This window comes from Augochlora pura, chromosome 7 (assembly GCF_028453695.1).
Source record: "Augochlora pura isolate Apur16 chromosome 7, APUR_v2.2.1, whole genome shotgun sequence".
Taxonomy (NCBI): domain Eukaryota; kingdom Metazoa; phylum Arthropoda; class Insecta; order Hymenoptera; family Halictidae; genus Augochlora; species Augochlora pura.
This window is the reverse complement of record NC_135778.1, coordinates 37,799,634-37,816,760: the sequence shown is the minus strand read 5'-3', so window position 1 is coordinate 37,816,760 and position 17,127 is coordinate 37,799,634. Positions and strand designations below refer to the sequence as shown.

The window sequence follows — 17,127 nt, the reverse complement described above, 5'->3', positions numbered from 1 at the left end:
TAATATGAAAGCTTGCAGCAGTATAATAAATTATCGGGTACCATGGCAACTAATTTACAGAGTATCGGTCTCCGTCAAAAACTTTTAGTATTATGAGACACCCTAACCTTAAAAATCGACGAGTCCTTCAAACGTGTGAAAAACGTCCGTCTTCCGGTAGAAATCATTGATGATGCTTCACAGCTGACGAGCAGCTATTTACAGATCTCCCTGGCCGCTTCGTTTACGGAACAACATTCTATAAAAGGTGTAATTAGATTAACGATACCTAGAAAGTTGTCGGTCATTTCTGTCGATCGAAATTCTTCGATCATTAGCGAGAGTTCGCAGTTTAATAAATGATAGCGGATCCTATTCTTGGGACAGAACAGATGAAACAGGTTGGAAAGTTCTCGTGATTCACCGCATTCTTCGTTGCTTCGACGTTGTTCACTGTTACGTCGGTGTCTATAAAAGTCGCACAGAGGTCGGGACAAGTTATAGTAAATTCTTTCTCCGATTGTCGCTCAGGTTAGAAACGAGAATGGACAGTTTCGAAAGAGGGGATACGATTGCTCGAGCCTTGCGGTTTATTATTACGGTTACCGATTGTTAACGAATAGGAGAACTGCGAGGCTCGAATAATCGCATCCTTTATTGCTAAATCATGCATTTTTATTTCGAAGCTGAGCGAAAATTCAAGAGAATTCACTATACTCATATTTAAGCTAACCTAAGTCTGTTTGCCAAAATGTGAAATAATTTGACATGGAATACTAAACATTAAAATAACATTTATTTGAGCAACACTATTTCGTTCATTGCTTAAATAAAATACTATTTCGTTAAATGTTTACATCGTGAAAGAATACTTTTTACTACTTGCACTCGGATATTAACCCTTTTGCACTCGAAGCCGTTTCAACTGCAAATCTAAAATAATTTTTCTGCTTATTTAATAAAGCAGTTAAAGCAGTTAAATATTTTTAATAAAACTATTTAACGAAATTCGTTGGAAAATTTTATTCTACGTAAAAATCCGCGATCTAATAAATTACCTTTCTAATTATCCGATTATCTAAATAATTACCGTCCGCGTATCTCGAATCATTTCGTTGGTGCAACGGACTATAATAACCCCGCTAATGTAGTCTAGATCGAATTTATAGCCGGTGGATGCGTTCTGCCGGCTGAGAAAGGTGTCTACCAGGAAGCAATGGCTCGAATTATCTGATTCTGTTGTCGCACCGCTGATAATCTTCCCAGTTAGTGGCACTATCGGCCGACTGCAGCTCGTGCTGATAACGCGCCGCTTGTTAACCGGTCGTACACGAAGCCTTTCGAGGCGGTTTAAAGATAGACGAATCTTCCTCGGCCGCGTTGCACCTCCGAAGCAAACTCGCACCTATTTTCATTCATAATTTCTAATTTTTATCTCGTTTTTGTACTTGTTTAAAATTTGATTCGCAACGAATAATTACCAATTCGTTCGTATTTTTAGGTTTAATATTATTTGTGATGGTTAAGCACAGTTTTTATTTGTGATATTTAATTGCAATTTTATTTGTAATAGATAACTGAAATTTTATTAATAACAGCCAGCTGCAATTTTATTCGTAATATCTACCTGCAATTTTATTCGTAATAGTTAATTACAATTTTATTAATAATAGTTAGCTGCAATTTTATTCGTATTATCTACCTGGAATTTTATTCGTATTATCTACCTGCAATTTTGTTCGTAATATCTACCTGCAATTTTATTCGCAACAGCTAATTGCAATTTTATTCGTGTCCTTAGATACAATTTCATCCGTAATCGCTAATTACAATTTCCCTCGTAAGCCCTAATTGCAATATCATTCCCGCCAACGTTATTTTCGGCTCGACGATCTCGTGTTTGCCGGCTCGCACGCGAGCCGCTTCGTAAATTAATTATCGGAGCCTAGGGTGGGATTCGATTTCACGTAATTATATTTACAATACAAAACATTATAATCGCAATGCTGTTCCGCGCATCGCAGCTTGAAATTGAAAAATGCACGCGATGAATTTAAAACGAACGACTCAAACACTTCGCTGGAACAATATAATTCGTCTATGAATTTTAAATATCGCGGCAACTTTCTCAGGTTCGATATTTGCAACTCGATGTGACGTGATATTACATTTCTCGATTAAACCCTTGCCGTACCATTTTCTTTACAATTAGAATTTTTTCGATCACGCTAATGTCTTAGAAGAAAAAGAAATTTTATATTTATTGCAGCCTTAAACTTGAATATTTAAATATTGATGGCAGGAGAATGAAATTTGATTCCTATTTAAAGGAACTGATATTTAAAGGAACATTCATACCTAACAATTTATTATTAGAAATTTCCATTACCCCTTGCACTATAATAACGAATCAGACTCGTGATAAAGATTCCATAAACAATTCACTAAATCTGAATATTATTAATTTCTTCTAAATCGAAATAAAATTGAATTCTCTTGTCATCAAAGTAAATGTATTTACTTCCTTTACTTAGTATTAAAAAAAATATTAGAAACAAATAAATGCTAATCAATGCAACGTGAAAGGAGTCTCAGTGCAAGAGGTTAAAGTACGGCAAGGGGTTAAACTTCGTCCCAAAAACATACTTCGTCGACGGTACATGCTTCGCGTCGTTCGCGCACGTCCGCCATTTTGGTGGAAGACAATTCGCAATCGGACCGGAAGACATAACAATCGGCCTCGTTTTCAAATACTGAGAAACCTCTCTGCTCTATTCGAAGCGCGCTCTCGACTAGCAATATCCGTTTATCGAAGTTATCGATCGATAACTCCGAATGAAATAGAAAAAAAAAGGGACATAGAAACGTTGGAAATGGTCTTCCGAATTGGCCCCCACGGTTCCGGATCGACGATTTTTATCGGTGACGTCGCATGCATCGCGCGTCACTTATCACCGGCCCGAATAAACGATAAGTTCGCTTCTTCGGCGTCGCCGTGGGTGGTGCGACCTCTGCGCTCGCCCGAGGATCGATGCACCGTTCCGTCGCTCGCAGTCGATTGCTCGATCTCGTTTCGCGTCCAATAAACGCGACGATTATCCGTTTCCACTCGGCGCCGCGTTTCCTCGCCGGTTCTTCGTCGGTTCTTTGTCATTTCTTTGTCAGTTCTTCATCGGCTTTTTATCGGTTTTTTTTTCATTTCTTTGTCAGTTCTTCATCGCCTCTTTGACTTTTCTTCATCGCTTCTTTGACTTTTCTTCATCGCTTCTTTGTCAGTTCTTCATCGCCTCTTTGTCAGTTCTTCATCGCCTCTTTGTCTTTTCTTCATCGCCTCTTTGTCAGTTCGTCATCCTTTCCTTATCAGTTCTTCATCCTTTCCTTATCAGTTCTTCATCGCCTCTTTGTCTTTTCTTCATCGCCTCTTCGTCAGTTCTTCATCTTTTCCTTGTCACTTCTTCATCCTTTCCTTGTCTTTTCTTCATCACCTCTTTGTCAGTTCTTCATCCTTTCCTTGTCACTTCTTCATCCTTTCCTCGTCACTTCTTCATCCTCTCTTCGTTCGTTCGCGTCTGCGGCATTACTCATCCACGCGATCCAATTAATACCATTATCTGGAAAAATAGCCAATCGCCGACGCTCCGTACATGCGTCGCGATCGTAAACTGAATTGGAAGTGTCGTCCGTGAGTGATCGAAGATAAAATCGTCGAGCGGCTCGATAGCGTGCCTTCTTATCGGTTCTGTATCGCCTCTCGATAATCGGTTTTAGTTCTATCCACCGGGATCCCAGTTATCGCGGGACTTGTTGTTATTTAACCGCTACGAACAACCGTTCGGCATCGCGAGGAATTATGGTAGCATGACAGTCGAGAAAACAAGGTGAGTCGAGCCGGTGACGATCGTCTTTTAGAAAGACTTGATATGACGAAATTGTGATGATTTTGTGAGATGTTGAAGGTTCAGTTTTTGACGCCGTTTTTGCGTAGCGACGACGTATATTTAGTTACTTTTTGGGGAAATTGCTGAAAGTAGCAGATAAATAATAGGCGAGTGTATTTAATATACCTCAAAAATTGTTTAAAGAAATGCTTGTCTGTCTCTATCTGTAATGCTTTGTCTCAGAACGAATTATTTTTATAAATAAATTTTTCGGCGAATTTTAAACGTACAGTTTTATTTTTGGAGGTTAGAACCGCAGACAAGTATTGTCTGCTTTAATTGCAAGAGGAACTTTATTCTTCCATTAACAATCTTAATGCATTATAACTAATGCATCGTCGTTAATTATGTCGAACTGTCTCGTGATTGTTAAGCAATTTTACAAATTTCTTAAAATTGCTAAAATTTATTAATTTATCCGCTAAAAATTATTACACCTTTCTAAAATTTATTAATTTATCCGCTAAAAATTATTACACCTTTCCAAAATTTATTAATTTATCCGCTAAAAATTATTACACCTTTCTAAAACTTATTAATTTTCCCACAAGTATCCTAATTTCGTAATAGACGTATATATTTCATCAATTCGATATTTCATCATCGCAACTCGGCGAATTGAATAAAAACGAAGCGAAGAAACCGCAATCAGTCCGAGGAAAGATGCGAAATTGCCGGCGCAGACACGCGCGTTTCTCCCTCGTGGGATAGAACAGGTGCTAAATATCGAGCTCCCGGGCTACAGGGGACTCAAGAAAACCGAGCCGAATCGAACTTTCTCCGTGAGATACCTTTCGCCGATTGATCCCGGGGTCCGCGCGTAATGGATCGAATATCGTCGCGTCACGCTTTATTAGAATCGCGAGCGACAATTGATCGTCGCGCGATGGATCCAATGTAACACGCAAATTGCTTTCCGCCCGTGAAAATCGGCCGGCGATCGAGACGGATAAACGAAACGTGACGGGAAATCTCGCGGCTCGAGGGAACGATGCAGAATTTAGATTACTTTCCTCGATCGCGATCTTTTCTTCACGCTTTGAGCATTGCTGGCTCGCTGGTGGAATTGTTAGAATTGTTAAAATTGTTAAAATTATTAGAATTGTTAAAATTGTTAATATTGTTAGAATTATTAAAATTGTTAGAATTTTCGCGGCGCCGACGAGCAACGCTTCTCGAAATAGTCAAGGTTATGTTAACACGAAAATTACAACTTCAACACTTATATTTATAATTACTTTTTCACACCTTCTTCCTGCTAAATATCATAGTAAAAAATAGAAATATTTAAGCCCAAGTTCTCTTTTTCTTTTTTAAAACAAAGCTGAAAAAGTACATCAATAATAATATAATTTTCACTCAACTGCAATGCGCATCCAAGTAAAATAATTAATTTCATCCTTTCTCTTCATTCACATATAAATAGCAAATATCTATGCATTTATAACTCCTCTAACCAACAATAAAAATACAAAATAAATGTGATTTGTACGAAGCTCAAGCTGCATTAAAATCACGCTTACACCGTTTCAATTAGCGTTCGAATTAACGAGCGCTCGCGAAAATCTGGCCGCCTGTCTAAAGCATCAATTAACATGGTTTAACGACGGAAACGCGCCGGATTCGCGGAAAAAAAGGTAACGGCGAAATGTTATGAAACTAGATCCGCCGTGATTCGAGCACAGTGTCCGGGATTCTAGGACGGTCGAGAGAGAGCGATTCTTTTCATCGCGTGCACGCGACGTGTGGGAAAAATGTTTCTCCGAAGTGCGGCGAGGCGCGCGTCTTTCCTGAAACGTGGCGTTTGAGAAATGAATTTTATCGCGCGGACGATAATTTATCGCCGCGCGACGAAGGAAAAACGAGGAATCGATGTGCGGTGGCAGCCTTTGAAATATCATCGCGACTCGGTCTTTTTGTTTAGCGAAACAGCGAACCTCGCGGTTTGAGGAGGAGACAAGATGATGCACGAAATAATATCCTAGTGCCATATATAAATAACGATGATTGTATACAATAAATAAAAATATAGAAAAAATCTAATTTTCAATGTATGTTTTACAAAATCTCGAATATTGATAGAACAGTATCGTTTTAAGCGAAGGAATGTGCGATGAATTCTAACAGCAACGTACTTGAATTAAATCATGAAATTAATTATTAAATAAAATATGTGACTTAATATCGAAGAAATAACGCTATGTTCGATAGTGTTACTGCAGATCATAATGCAGGTTATTAATAATTTACCGACCGGTAGCTTATAAATCGGCTTTTTATCCAGATCAGTGAATCCATTCTTCGGATCATTGTACAGGATGTGCAAGTTATCTATATATTATCGCCTATCTCCGACGATCTGAGAATTATTAATTTATCTCTATTAATTTAACTCTCTGCAGAATTATTTTCTGTAATATATATACACGACGAATTTCCGTCATTTAGCTATTAATTGTTCGCGAAATTTTCGTCGCGCGAACGAGTACAGTACGCTTAAAAATCCTCAGCGAACGCGAGCGCGTTTCGAGCGGAAGCGTTTAATTTCTAGATCGACGATTTTCGCGTCGGAATGGGGATTCCGAAAGGTGGACCGTCGAGACTTTGATTTTGAAACGGCCGCACGGTGCTCCACTTTCCTACGCTGCATTCTGAAGCTCGTTACGTGTCACCCGTTGCATAACTTCGCTCCGCGAAACCTGTGCATAAAGATCAACGTCGTAATCTCGGCCTTCCTCCTGGCCCCTCCGCCTCTTTCTCCCTCGTTCTTGCGAGCCGATCAAACACGAAAGAGGAAGAAAGAAAGAGAGAGAGAGAGAGAGAGAGAGAGAGAGAGAAGAGGAAGAGACCGGGAAACGATCGCTCGTACCGTACGATTTTATGGTCGGTTTATTGTACGAGGATCTACTTAGCATTCGTCCCAGTTAATGCTCGTGAATCGCAGACGCCGTTAATTCGAATCAACTAGCAGACGCCGCATAGTTTTAGAATTTTCCAAAAATGTCGGAGAAAATGCAGTTTACCTTGTGCATAACGTTGATAACCATTTTAAATGGCGGAAATAATTTTTGGTTGCGAAATAGAATTAGTAGAATTTCCAAAAATGTCGGAGAAAATGCAGTTTACCTTGTTCATAACGTTGATAACCATTTTAAATGGCGGAAATAATTTTTGGTCGCGAATAAGTATCATAGTTGACGATAATTGTTTCTTTTTCTGTTAGAAACCGTAATTATCGATGATTAGCACTGTGGTAATTGGTAATTATAATTCGTAACAGAAAACGATTTTTGTTGAGGTTATGAACATAATTATTTATGACTGAAAAACTATTTTTGTCGTTCGAAAAGAAATGATTCCGCTCATAATCGCGAATTTCGAGCCGCGTCGGTCGTTTCTCGTGATCGAGGCCCGGCCGACCGTGTCTCGCGTAATCGGTTCCCTAATTTCGTTTAATCGCCGGCTTCTCGAAAATCATCTCGAACGGCCGGAACTCGTTTCGAAATTCGAAAGGATAGTACCTCGCGGTGAACCTCGTGCCACTTCACGAACCAATAGCCTACCCGGGTGCTACGACGCGAAGCATCCGAGATAGCCGTGGAGGAAGTCAGATAGTTGGCAGAGCGGCAACGTCCTTCCGCCAGAATTCACTCGAAGATCTCGATACCAATGCGCCACGTGCCGCGATGAAAATACCGTGGAGACTTTTTCTTACATTCTCTTGAACGTTGTCTCGAAAAATTTCAGAAAATTAGCCGACAGAGCTGTATTTTTCTACTTTGTTTTTTTACTGTGTTTTTTCCACTTTCTTTAGAGAATTTTTATACGGTTCCTTTTTAAACTGTTCCTGTTTTGTTTAAAACTTTGTTTTGTACTTCGTAGGCTTTTTTGATCTCGTTCTTTTTATATCGCTTTTGTTGCTTCTGCGGAGTCAGTGTATTTTCATTTGTTTGTCCGCGATCGCTTTTACTTATTTATTCAGTTTTACTTTCAGGTCGTGGAAGCTGTTTTCTTTGTCATAAAGAATATAGCGCGATATATAATTCATTTTTATTTCTTAATAAATTCAGAGTAACACGTCGTATTATCGTGTTACATTTAAAAGCGTCGGACGATTATTTTTATTTTTCTAAAAAAATATAAATAGCCGATTTTTATGAAAGCTTTTCTTTTTCTATATATTTTTTTAATTCAGGAAACCGAGATATCCACTCTATCTACGAAAAAATTTAGAGACCTCGTTGTACAGTCATGAATCGGTAACGATTCAGTATTTTAGCAGCTCTTTGTTTCCGAATAAACATAAAGTGAGCTTCCAAGAGAATAAATCGTTTCTCAATACGAAAATTCCTCGCTTCTGAAATAAATCGTTCCTCAATACGAAAATTCCTTGCTTCTAAAATAAATCGTTGCGCGATACGAAAATTCCTCGCGGCAAATCTTAAGGGTTGATTTTCTAGTAATAAAAAGCGTGCTGCAACTGGTTAACGATTCACGTAAAAATTCGAATTAAGTCTCGAAAACAGTTTAACCTAACAACGCTATTTACCAAGTCCGTTCTAACGTTAACCCTTTGCACTCGAAGCCGTTTTAACTGTAATTTTAAAATAATCTTTCCAACATATAGAATTTTCATTTTACAAGATAAAGAGGTTATGTTCGATTGAAATCGAATTCTGTAACTCATACAACAACAGTTATACTTTTAATAATTTTTGGAAATTGAATTTTTCATAACATTAAAATTATTCCGGAACGTGCTGCAATAATTTCAGTGGTGACTCACCGCTCGAGAATGCAAAGGGTTAAACGCGACCGAAAGCCGCATAGAGAGCCGCTCGCGTCCGCGGTAACCGATCCAAATGGAACGCGCCGCGCATTCCCACGTTGAATCAATAAGCAATCGAAAGCTAAAGGAGGTGTTCGAATTTCCCGAGAATCATCTGACGCGGGGCGGCTCGTACCCGAAACCTCATTTGCATCGTTGAGTGTTTGCCAGCGGCGGCGGCAGCGGACACTGGGTAACACAGGCAAACCAAAACCGCCTCCCCACCCCTCGAGCCCGACAAATCCGTTTCCTCTGGGCCGGTGATCGACGGGGACACCATCGAATGTCGTATTTAATATTAATGCCGTATAGTGCGAACGCGTAACGCGCGCGCGGCCCGGCCGAGATCGATCGCAATTAAGCCGTGTACGTGACACGTTGTTCCGCGGTCGAATCAACCGTAAACCGCAGCAGTTAAAAGGCTGAAACGCTGCCCGCCCCTCTCGCCCAGGCGCGCCCCCTCCCCTCCTTTATTTATCACGCGATACGCGCGCGATTTTCAATCGCGGCAACCTGTTTCCCGCCGGAACGACGCGCTCCCTGACGAGAGGGACGGAACGTCGCCCGAGGGGTGGGGGTAACGGGGCGATTCTTTTATCGTTTCTCGGGGGCGAGCGACTACGTAGACGCCAGACAATGGTGGAATCGCGACGGAATCCCCCGGTCCGTGGTGCTTCCCTAAATGCGAACGTTAAACGACGTTCACGGTCTAGACCGGAGGAATTCGAGTAGCAGTCGGTTGTTTGCGAGAAACGAGCTCGCAGCCATTTTTCGTACATGGTGTAGCCGTGTGGGGAAAAATGGAGTGAAAATCACTGGTTTGAGAATCGAGGGAAAGGGGTGAAAAAATATTAGCTTTCTTTGCACTCGAGTAGCAATTCTGAGGCTAGAAATTGCAACGTTGTTTTTAGAAGAATTTTTACGGTATTAAATTTATCTGTACGATTTGAGGCATTGTCTTGCATAAGCGTTCACGTTCAATTTTTACATAGAAATAATTATATCGAATGGAAATATTCTATGTTGAAACGAATATTTTGGAATTCAAATAGTTTCGAGTGCGATATTATATTATATGATTTTATATTATATAATATTGTATTATCTACTTTAATATTATACTATATTGTATGATATTATATTGGTTCAAATGATTGGTCTGGAGCTTGCCTATTTAAAAAAATGAATTAATATATTATAAATGAATCATTATACATTATATTACATAATGTATTACATACTATATATTACTATATTATATACGTCGCAAAAGAACCTCGACGAAATAAATTAACAGCGACGAAAATCACTGGCTTGAAATCGGCACTTATGTTCGACTTGAAATTCACCCCTTTTGTTCTCAAACGTTCTCCTTCATTTTCAATATTTTCGAGCATTGTGACTCGAGTTGTAACAATCGTCTCTCCGTTTATAATCTATGAAAAATCACGTAATCTATGGAAAATCACATAATCTATGAAAAATCACATAATCTATGAAAAATGACATAATCTATGAAAAATGACATATTCTATGGAAAATCGCATAATCTATGGAAAATCGCATAATCTATGGAAAATCACGTAGTCTATGGAAGACTCCCTCGAGCTGTTTCTCCTCCATTTATTACAAAACGTAATTCCGTAGCGCCGTTTCCCCTCATGGCCCCTAATAACCGAGAAAGTCGTCGTCGCGCCTGGAAAACAGGGAGACGGACGAAAAAGAAAAAACTATGATACCGAGACGGAAATCTCTGAACGGTCGGGGCAAATAGTCGCCTACGATCGATGAACCGGGGAGAGCAGAGTCGGTCGGTTCTCTCTCGTTTCTTGCCTCTTACCTCATCGCGTCCGACCATTTTTCGCCGGTCCAATATCGGAGGCGTTCCTCGAATCGCGTGCGCCATTGACTCCTCTCGATTTTTCCTTTTGTACTCTTGTATTTCGCTGTCTCTCTTGTTCCCAATTCTTTTCTCTTGTTTAGGCAGACTCTTTATCTCTTCTGATCTTTATTTTTCTCCGTTTTTTTTTTCACTTCTCTATTTTTCTTCAATTTTTCTCCATTTTCCTAATTTCTTCTCTATTTTTCTGAATTTTTCACATTTTTTTAATTTTCTAATTTTCTCTCTATTTTTCTCCATTTTCTTCAATTTTTGTCCGTTTTTCTCCATTTTCACGATTTTTCTAATTTTCTCTCTATTTTTCTCCATTTTTCACAATTTCCAATTTTTCTCTCCAGTTTTCTCTCTATTTCTCTTTCTCTATTTTTCTCTCAATTTTTCCCTCTCAATTTTTCTCTCTATTTTTCTCCCTTTTACTCTTCTTCTCTACCTCTGTCCCTTTTTCTCTCTCTCTCTTTCTCTCTCTCCTTCCCTCACTATTTATCTTTCTCTACTTTTCCCTCACAGTTTTTCTGTCTCAATTTTTCTCCCCCTATTTTTTTCTCTATTACTATTCTCTACCTCCACCTTTCTCTCTCTCTCTCTCTCTCTCTCTCTCCCTTTCTCTCTCTCGCCCTTTCTCTTTCTCTCGCCGGGTATCGGTAATAACTTGCGTTCCACGACCCCTACCTTTATACCCTCGCATTCCCAGAACTTTGATCGTGCCCGGCTACAGCATATATTCCCCGTCGTTTTTCGAGACGACGGAAGCCTTTTTGCCTATCCGTTCCGAACAGAGAGAGAGAGAGAGAGGGAGAGAGAGGCTAGGCTCTGCGATGAAGCCTCGAATCCTCCCGGGGTCCGAACGGATGGAATTCTTCGAAATGAGAACTTGGAATGTCAGGTGGGCGGTCTTCATTCATAATTATAAGTTTCTTACACGGGTATGACGTGTGCCGGGTTATATCGCCACAGAGAACGCATTTATTAAAGACGAATTTATTAAGCCTTTGGCTACGGTAGACTTTGTCATGCACCGGCAGTACGGTACGACACGAATTAAATTGCGACGTCCACTGGATACGGCGAAGTTTTTCGTTTTTCTGAGGAGTTATATTAAAATATTCAAAATACTGAATTCTATTACATTAAACCAATATTACTTGAAGTGAACATTAATTTTAAGTTTTTTTTTTACAATATTTAATAATCAAATTTAATAATAGACGGGAGAAACGGGCGAAATTTCATCTGGACGCCTATTGGCGTCTACAGTACTGGGAAGACTTTCGGACGCCAATAGGCGCCAACAGTAGGCAAAGAGTTAAGGAAATAGTACTGCTAGGAAATAGTACTCTAAAAATAGTAATAGTATTACTAAATATAGTAATACTAATATTATATAGAATATAGTAATAACAATATTATATAGAATATAGTAACAACAATATTATATAGAATATAGTAATACTAATATTATATATAATATAGTAATACTAATATTACATATAACATAGTAACATTACTAATCATTATAAAACATAAATGTCGACCTCATAAAAATTGCGTCAGACTTTTCACGTACGAAACGCTCCAATGAAGCGAACAGATCGCAGCTCACTCCATGAAACAAGAAATCAGAGAATCCATCATCGAAACAGTAGATCGTAATAACTGCTGCACTCGTTCCTGTTGCCCGACAGAAGGAACGACACAAATAATTGCCACACACGCGTTCGTCCCCGGGTGTCTCGGGACAACTAATTCTTTTGACAGAAGTTTGCGCAATATTTCACGTCGATTTCAATCGCACCCCAAGCGGCGTCGCCGCGCTCTCGCCTAGGGTACGGAAAGAGAGAGAACCGTCAACAATAAATTATCAAGCCATTAAGTCATTTATGACGCGGCCATAATTCTTCTTCTCGGGCTCTCGCGTTTAGTGCACCACCGTCTCTCGTTCGTGAAACGATTTACCGTTTTATTGCATGCCGAAACCCTCGCGACGCGTCGCGTTCGTTCACCGGGGCGCCATTTTTACACGATTTTCACGATTTCCGTGCGGTCCTTGAATTATCTGCGACGCTCGGTCTTCGAAATTTTGTATTACATTACACGCGTTATCGTGCGATTTCGTGTTTTATTTATTTATATTTAAATTTCATGGATTAGAGTTTATTAAATTTTAATAGAAAAAATGAAGACAGAGAAATTGTAGGTTAACCTATAAAAAGCTAATGGTTTTATGGCCTATAAAAATCTGAGAAAAGAGTTAAAAAATTGACGTGATCATTTATTATTTTAATTTAAGAAATTTACAATAAAACCACTAGCAGGGTCTACCCTGTACACAAATCTGGCAAAAACAATCTTTTCCACCATATTCCAAGGAAATTTCTCGAAACAGACTTTTTAACCTAAAAAACACGTCGTCCCTGCAAAGCCTATAAAAATCATAAAACGTGGAAACGAATTTCAGCATTGAGAAGCATGCGTTGAATATTGAAACACTAAAAGCATTTTAAAAATCGTTCTCGCGTCGTCGACAAAAGCTGCGGGACAAAGGTTAAAAATTGATTCGTCCAGGATTTCCTGTGTATGTGTATGCATCGCATAAAGTCTAAAAGTACAGTAAACTAGAGTTCCTGATCGACCAAGTATCGCCTGTACAATGTTATTTGCGCAGTGAAGTCCTTAGATAAAGATCGTACCTTCCAGTAACGAACCTATAATTAACCTACAATTATATCAAACCTATAACTCTAAAAATCAGCGTAAAGCCACGTAAACGATCGATTGGTATCAGTAGCCCAGACCTAGTCATCTCGAAGTATTTAACTCCTTAGAACAATAGCAAGTAGATAGAAGTAAAGTAGCATCGATCTAGCGTAGAAATAATAAACGAACGATAGACGTGTCCGGACGAGAACTGTCAAAAATAATCAAAGACCGTACGATGATCCACGACGCACGAGACGGATCTGCCAATCCTCGGTGGTGGGGCACCTCCTCCGGAAGTCGCTGCCGGATCGAGCGGATATCAACAAGCTGGCAATTCTCCGCAGATATGATAATCGAGTGCGATCGAGGCGATCGAAGATCCGGTCAGTGAAGAAGAAGGAAGCCGAGAGAAAAGGAGAGAGAAAAAAAGCAACGGAACATTGTGTGTGATCGGTCCGTGGAGTATACAGTGCGACTTGAAATTAGCAACAATGTTGCCGCCGATTTTTAACAACATTAACAGCGACATACTGACGCTGTACACGAACCCTGGCAGCGGGAGGAGCGTGGCCACTCGGGCGACGAGGGGTCGTTACGCGGAGATCGGCGTCAAAAGGTAAACTTTTCCCCATTCTGAAAGCTATGCCGCTTTTTTGCTTTGTCTATACGTGTATATATATATAGTGTGTGTATATAGCTAAGTGTTCGGTGTCACGATCGTGGTTGCCGGGAGATTAAGCTAGATTTTAGATCGAAGGAGTGGAAACTATGAATTATTTCGTGCGCCCCACTACGTTCTACAAGATTCAGACGTGTCACGTGACGTCCCTCTACTCCGCTCTACAGGAGTACGGCGCGTCACGTGACCTCCTTTACTACATTCTATAGGAGTCACGTTACTTACCCCCACTCTTTCGATTATGAAATCCAGCTTAATTGTCTGCGAATCATGGATCGTTACAAATCTTCGATTGAAGATTGTTAAGCAGTGAGATTAGATCGTCACTGCATAATTTCGATCGTAGTTTTTAGGTTAGAATTAGATCGGAACTTTGAAACGATTTCTCTAAAGCTTTGCATTTGAAATCGTTTTAACTCTGAATCCAGAACAGTATTTCTGACGTATAAAAATTTTTGTTTCGTAGAGTTTTGTGCATTCTTTGCATATGAAATTGAGTATAGTTTGTTTAATGTAAATTAATTTACTAGTGTAAAAGTTCTTTAGAAAGAATTCGAAAATTCATTGAAAGAACGTATATTGGAGTAACTTAAATCTTATTGCGATTCTTTAGCTGGATTATTTAAATTTTATTGGATTCTTTAGCTAAATTATTTAAACTTTATGGGATTCTTTAGGATGAATATGTTCAACCATTGCGTTGAAAAACGAACGCACGTGGACCACTATTACTAAAGGTAAATTTCGATGACGGTGATACGAGGAGCGAGGTATAAATATTAACACTTTTTACACTGTTGAAACATCCTTGAAATATTCCACTACAAATAACGTACCCTGTTTGTAAAATATTAAAACAATTTTGCAAACGAAAGCCAGAGACCTTCTAATTATTATGCTATGCACTATGACTAGACTATAGATGTTGCAAAACAAAAGTTACTCAAAACAAAAGTTATTCATTCCTTATTTCTTTTTTTATTTAATTAGCAGCATTTGTGAAAAATTTATTAATTACTAATTTTTTAAATGTAACCTTTGTTAGTATAAAAATGACTTGGAACGCGACAGAACAATTTCAGCGGTGCCACCGGAGTGCAAAGGGTTTAAAATCGTGCGAAAGTGGCCCGCCGCGCGCCGTTTGTCTCGAGAAAAGCCGATCGCGAGCCGCCGGTACAACGACACGCCGCGACGTGTTAATTATTAATCGACGTTTCCATGCGAGCTCCGCACTGTACGGATCGCGCTCGTTGCACTACCCATTCCCTGCACCTGCGTTTATTGATCCCGCCGCCGGCAACCACCGTGGACTGGTGGCGAACGCCGGAAATGGAAATTCTCGCGACGGCGACGACGTCACCGGGATCCATTCCAACGCGCAAGCATTTCTCGTTTAACAGAGGACGTGGCTTAGCTCCGCTTGGTCCATTTGTCGATTAAAATAGCTTCAACCTTTATTTCGTGTCTGTAATAATTGTTAAAAACTCTCGTAGAAAATTGTCGAGTATTTTAAATTGCTTTTTAGATTGCAGTTCTTTTCCATAAAGTTTTTGATCAAATGCATATACTTATAGAAAATTGACGAATAATATTCGCGTTTTAGAGTTGCAAAATGTCCTTTTATTTTATCTTATTTTTATAATATTTTCTTGTCGAATTTCTGAGTCATTAGATCTAAAATCGCATACTAAAGATTTCAGACAACGACAATGTCTAAATTACCAATATTTTTAATAAAATATTACTTTTATATAAAGAAGTACTATAGAAAAATATAACTGACAATGCGTCCTTTATAAATTTATTTTTACAACTCTTTGTGCACACAACCGGTTACCAATTTTTATTTTTCCATTTAGTAATTTATAGTGATCCTTGACGAGGTATTTTTACGTCGATTTTGATAATAATTTTTAATTAAAATTATTGATGACTGACGCGGTGTACCAATGCCTCGCGACACTACTGTCGAGGTTACAATAAATAAAACTTTCTCCTTTTCCCTTACGTTTTTAATCCTGAACAGAAAAATGTGATAATTGGGACGACCATCATAATTAAAGACCTTTCAAATGTCTCGATATTCGGTTTGGAATGGAAGCTTTCTCTGTTCTATAAATGCATGCTGCATCCAAGTCTCATTTTATTGCACAACTGCTTTCAAATCTCTGAACAAGAACTCGTCTTAACTTCGATACAATCATTCCGATGCACATTCTTTGATAGAAACTTTCTTCTCTCTATCATTGCTATTAACACAAATTCGTCCGGTAATTTGTTGCACCGCCGTTCACAAAATGTCCGAATTTCTTGACACTATTTGTAGAAATGATACGGTCTTTATAAAAACAACGCAACTGTTTAATTATTTTATATATTTTTTCTTTTTGCTTTTTGTTGAGGTTATGTCTGCTTTGAGTTAGACAAAAGTTAAATCCACAAAAAGATTGAAATTAATAACTGAAAACAGGAAATTATTATTCTCTTTTTTATTAGACGAAGTAAATTATTTTCGAATCTTTAGTTTTATAAATAATTAATGTTTCTACAGCTGATGGTACTGTTCGAAACATGTTACAATATGAGCAGAACGCGTCAGAAAATTAACAATAATATAATTGCAATAAATATCCGAAAATCCAAGCGCTTAAATTTTGAATCAAATTTTTCTATAAACAATATTGAATACAACGCTTTTAATTTGTTTCTCTTTGTGATTGCACCGTTTATGCAACCGAAGCTGAAATTTATTCAGAATTAAAAGAACAAGAATTATATTTTTTGTAATATAAAAACGACTAATTTTCGTTATACCGACGAAGATTCGTTAAAATTAAAATTGTGGATATTAAATGCTGGTAAAATAAAGAAAATATTAGGAAGTAACGTTAGCGGGTAATCGATGGCAAAAATGAATCGCCGAATAAAAATTTCTCGAATTTTATGTTCGCTTAGGGGAGTGGATCCCCTAATTGGGATCTACTCGAGGAGAGAGCCCTATTACATCGAGGCCGCGACCCTCGAACGGGGGAACGCCATAGTCCCCGTCCGAAAAAAAAAGAAAGGAAAAAAAGGAAAAAAGGAAATAATGAATCTCGTCTCGGCT

At 38.8% G+C, this 17,127-nt stretch overlaps 1 protein-coding gene across 11 annotated transcripts in view; it reads left to right on the top strand.

The window, feature by feature from the left end:
* The window catches only part of Spri (Src homology 2 domain-containing protein sprint), a 268,054-nt gene that overhangs the window by 191,187 nt on the left and 59,740 nt on the right, over positions 1–17,127 (top strand). For 3 of the 11 annotated variants that reach the window (XM_078187236.1, XM_078187235.1, XM_078187234.1), the window contains exon 2: positions 13,687–13,958. The exons of 7 other annotated variants lie outside the window; for them this stretch is intronic. In XM_078187236.1, the coding sequence (XP_078043362.1) occupies positions 13,834–13,958 (125 nt within the window). In that variant the 5' untranslated portion in view covers positions 13,687–13,833. Of the gene's footprint in view, positions 1–3,638; positions 3,858–13,686; positions 13,959–17,127 lie in introns of those variants that run through there. One more of the 11 variants, XM_078187242.1, reaches the window with a different exon arrangement.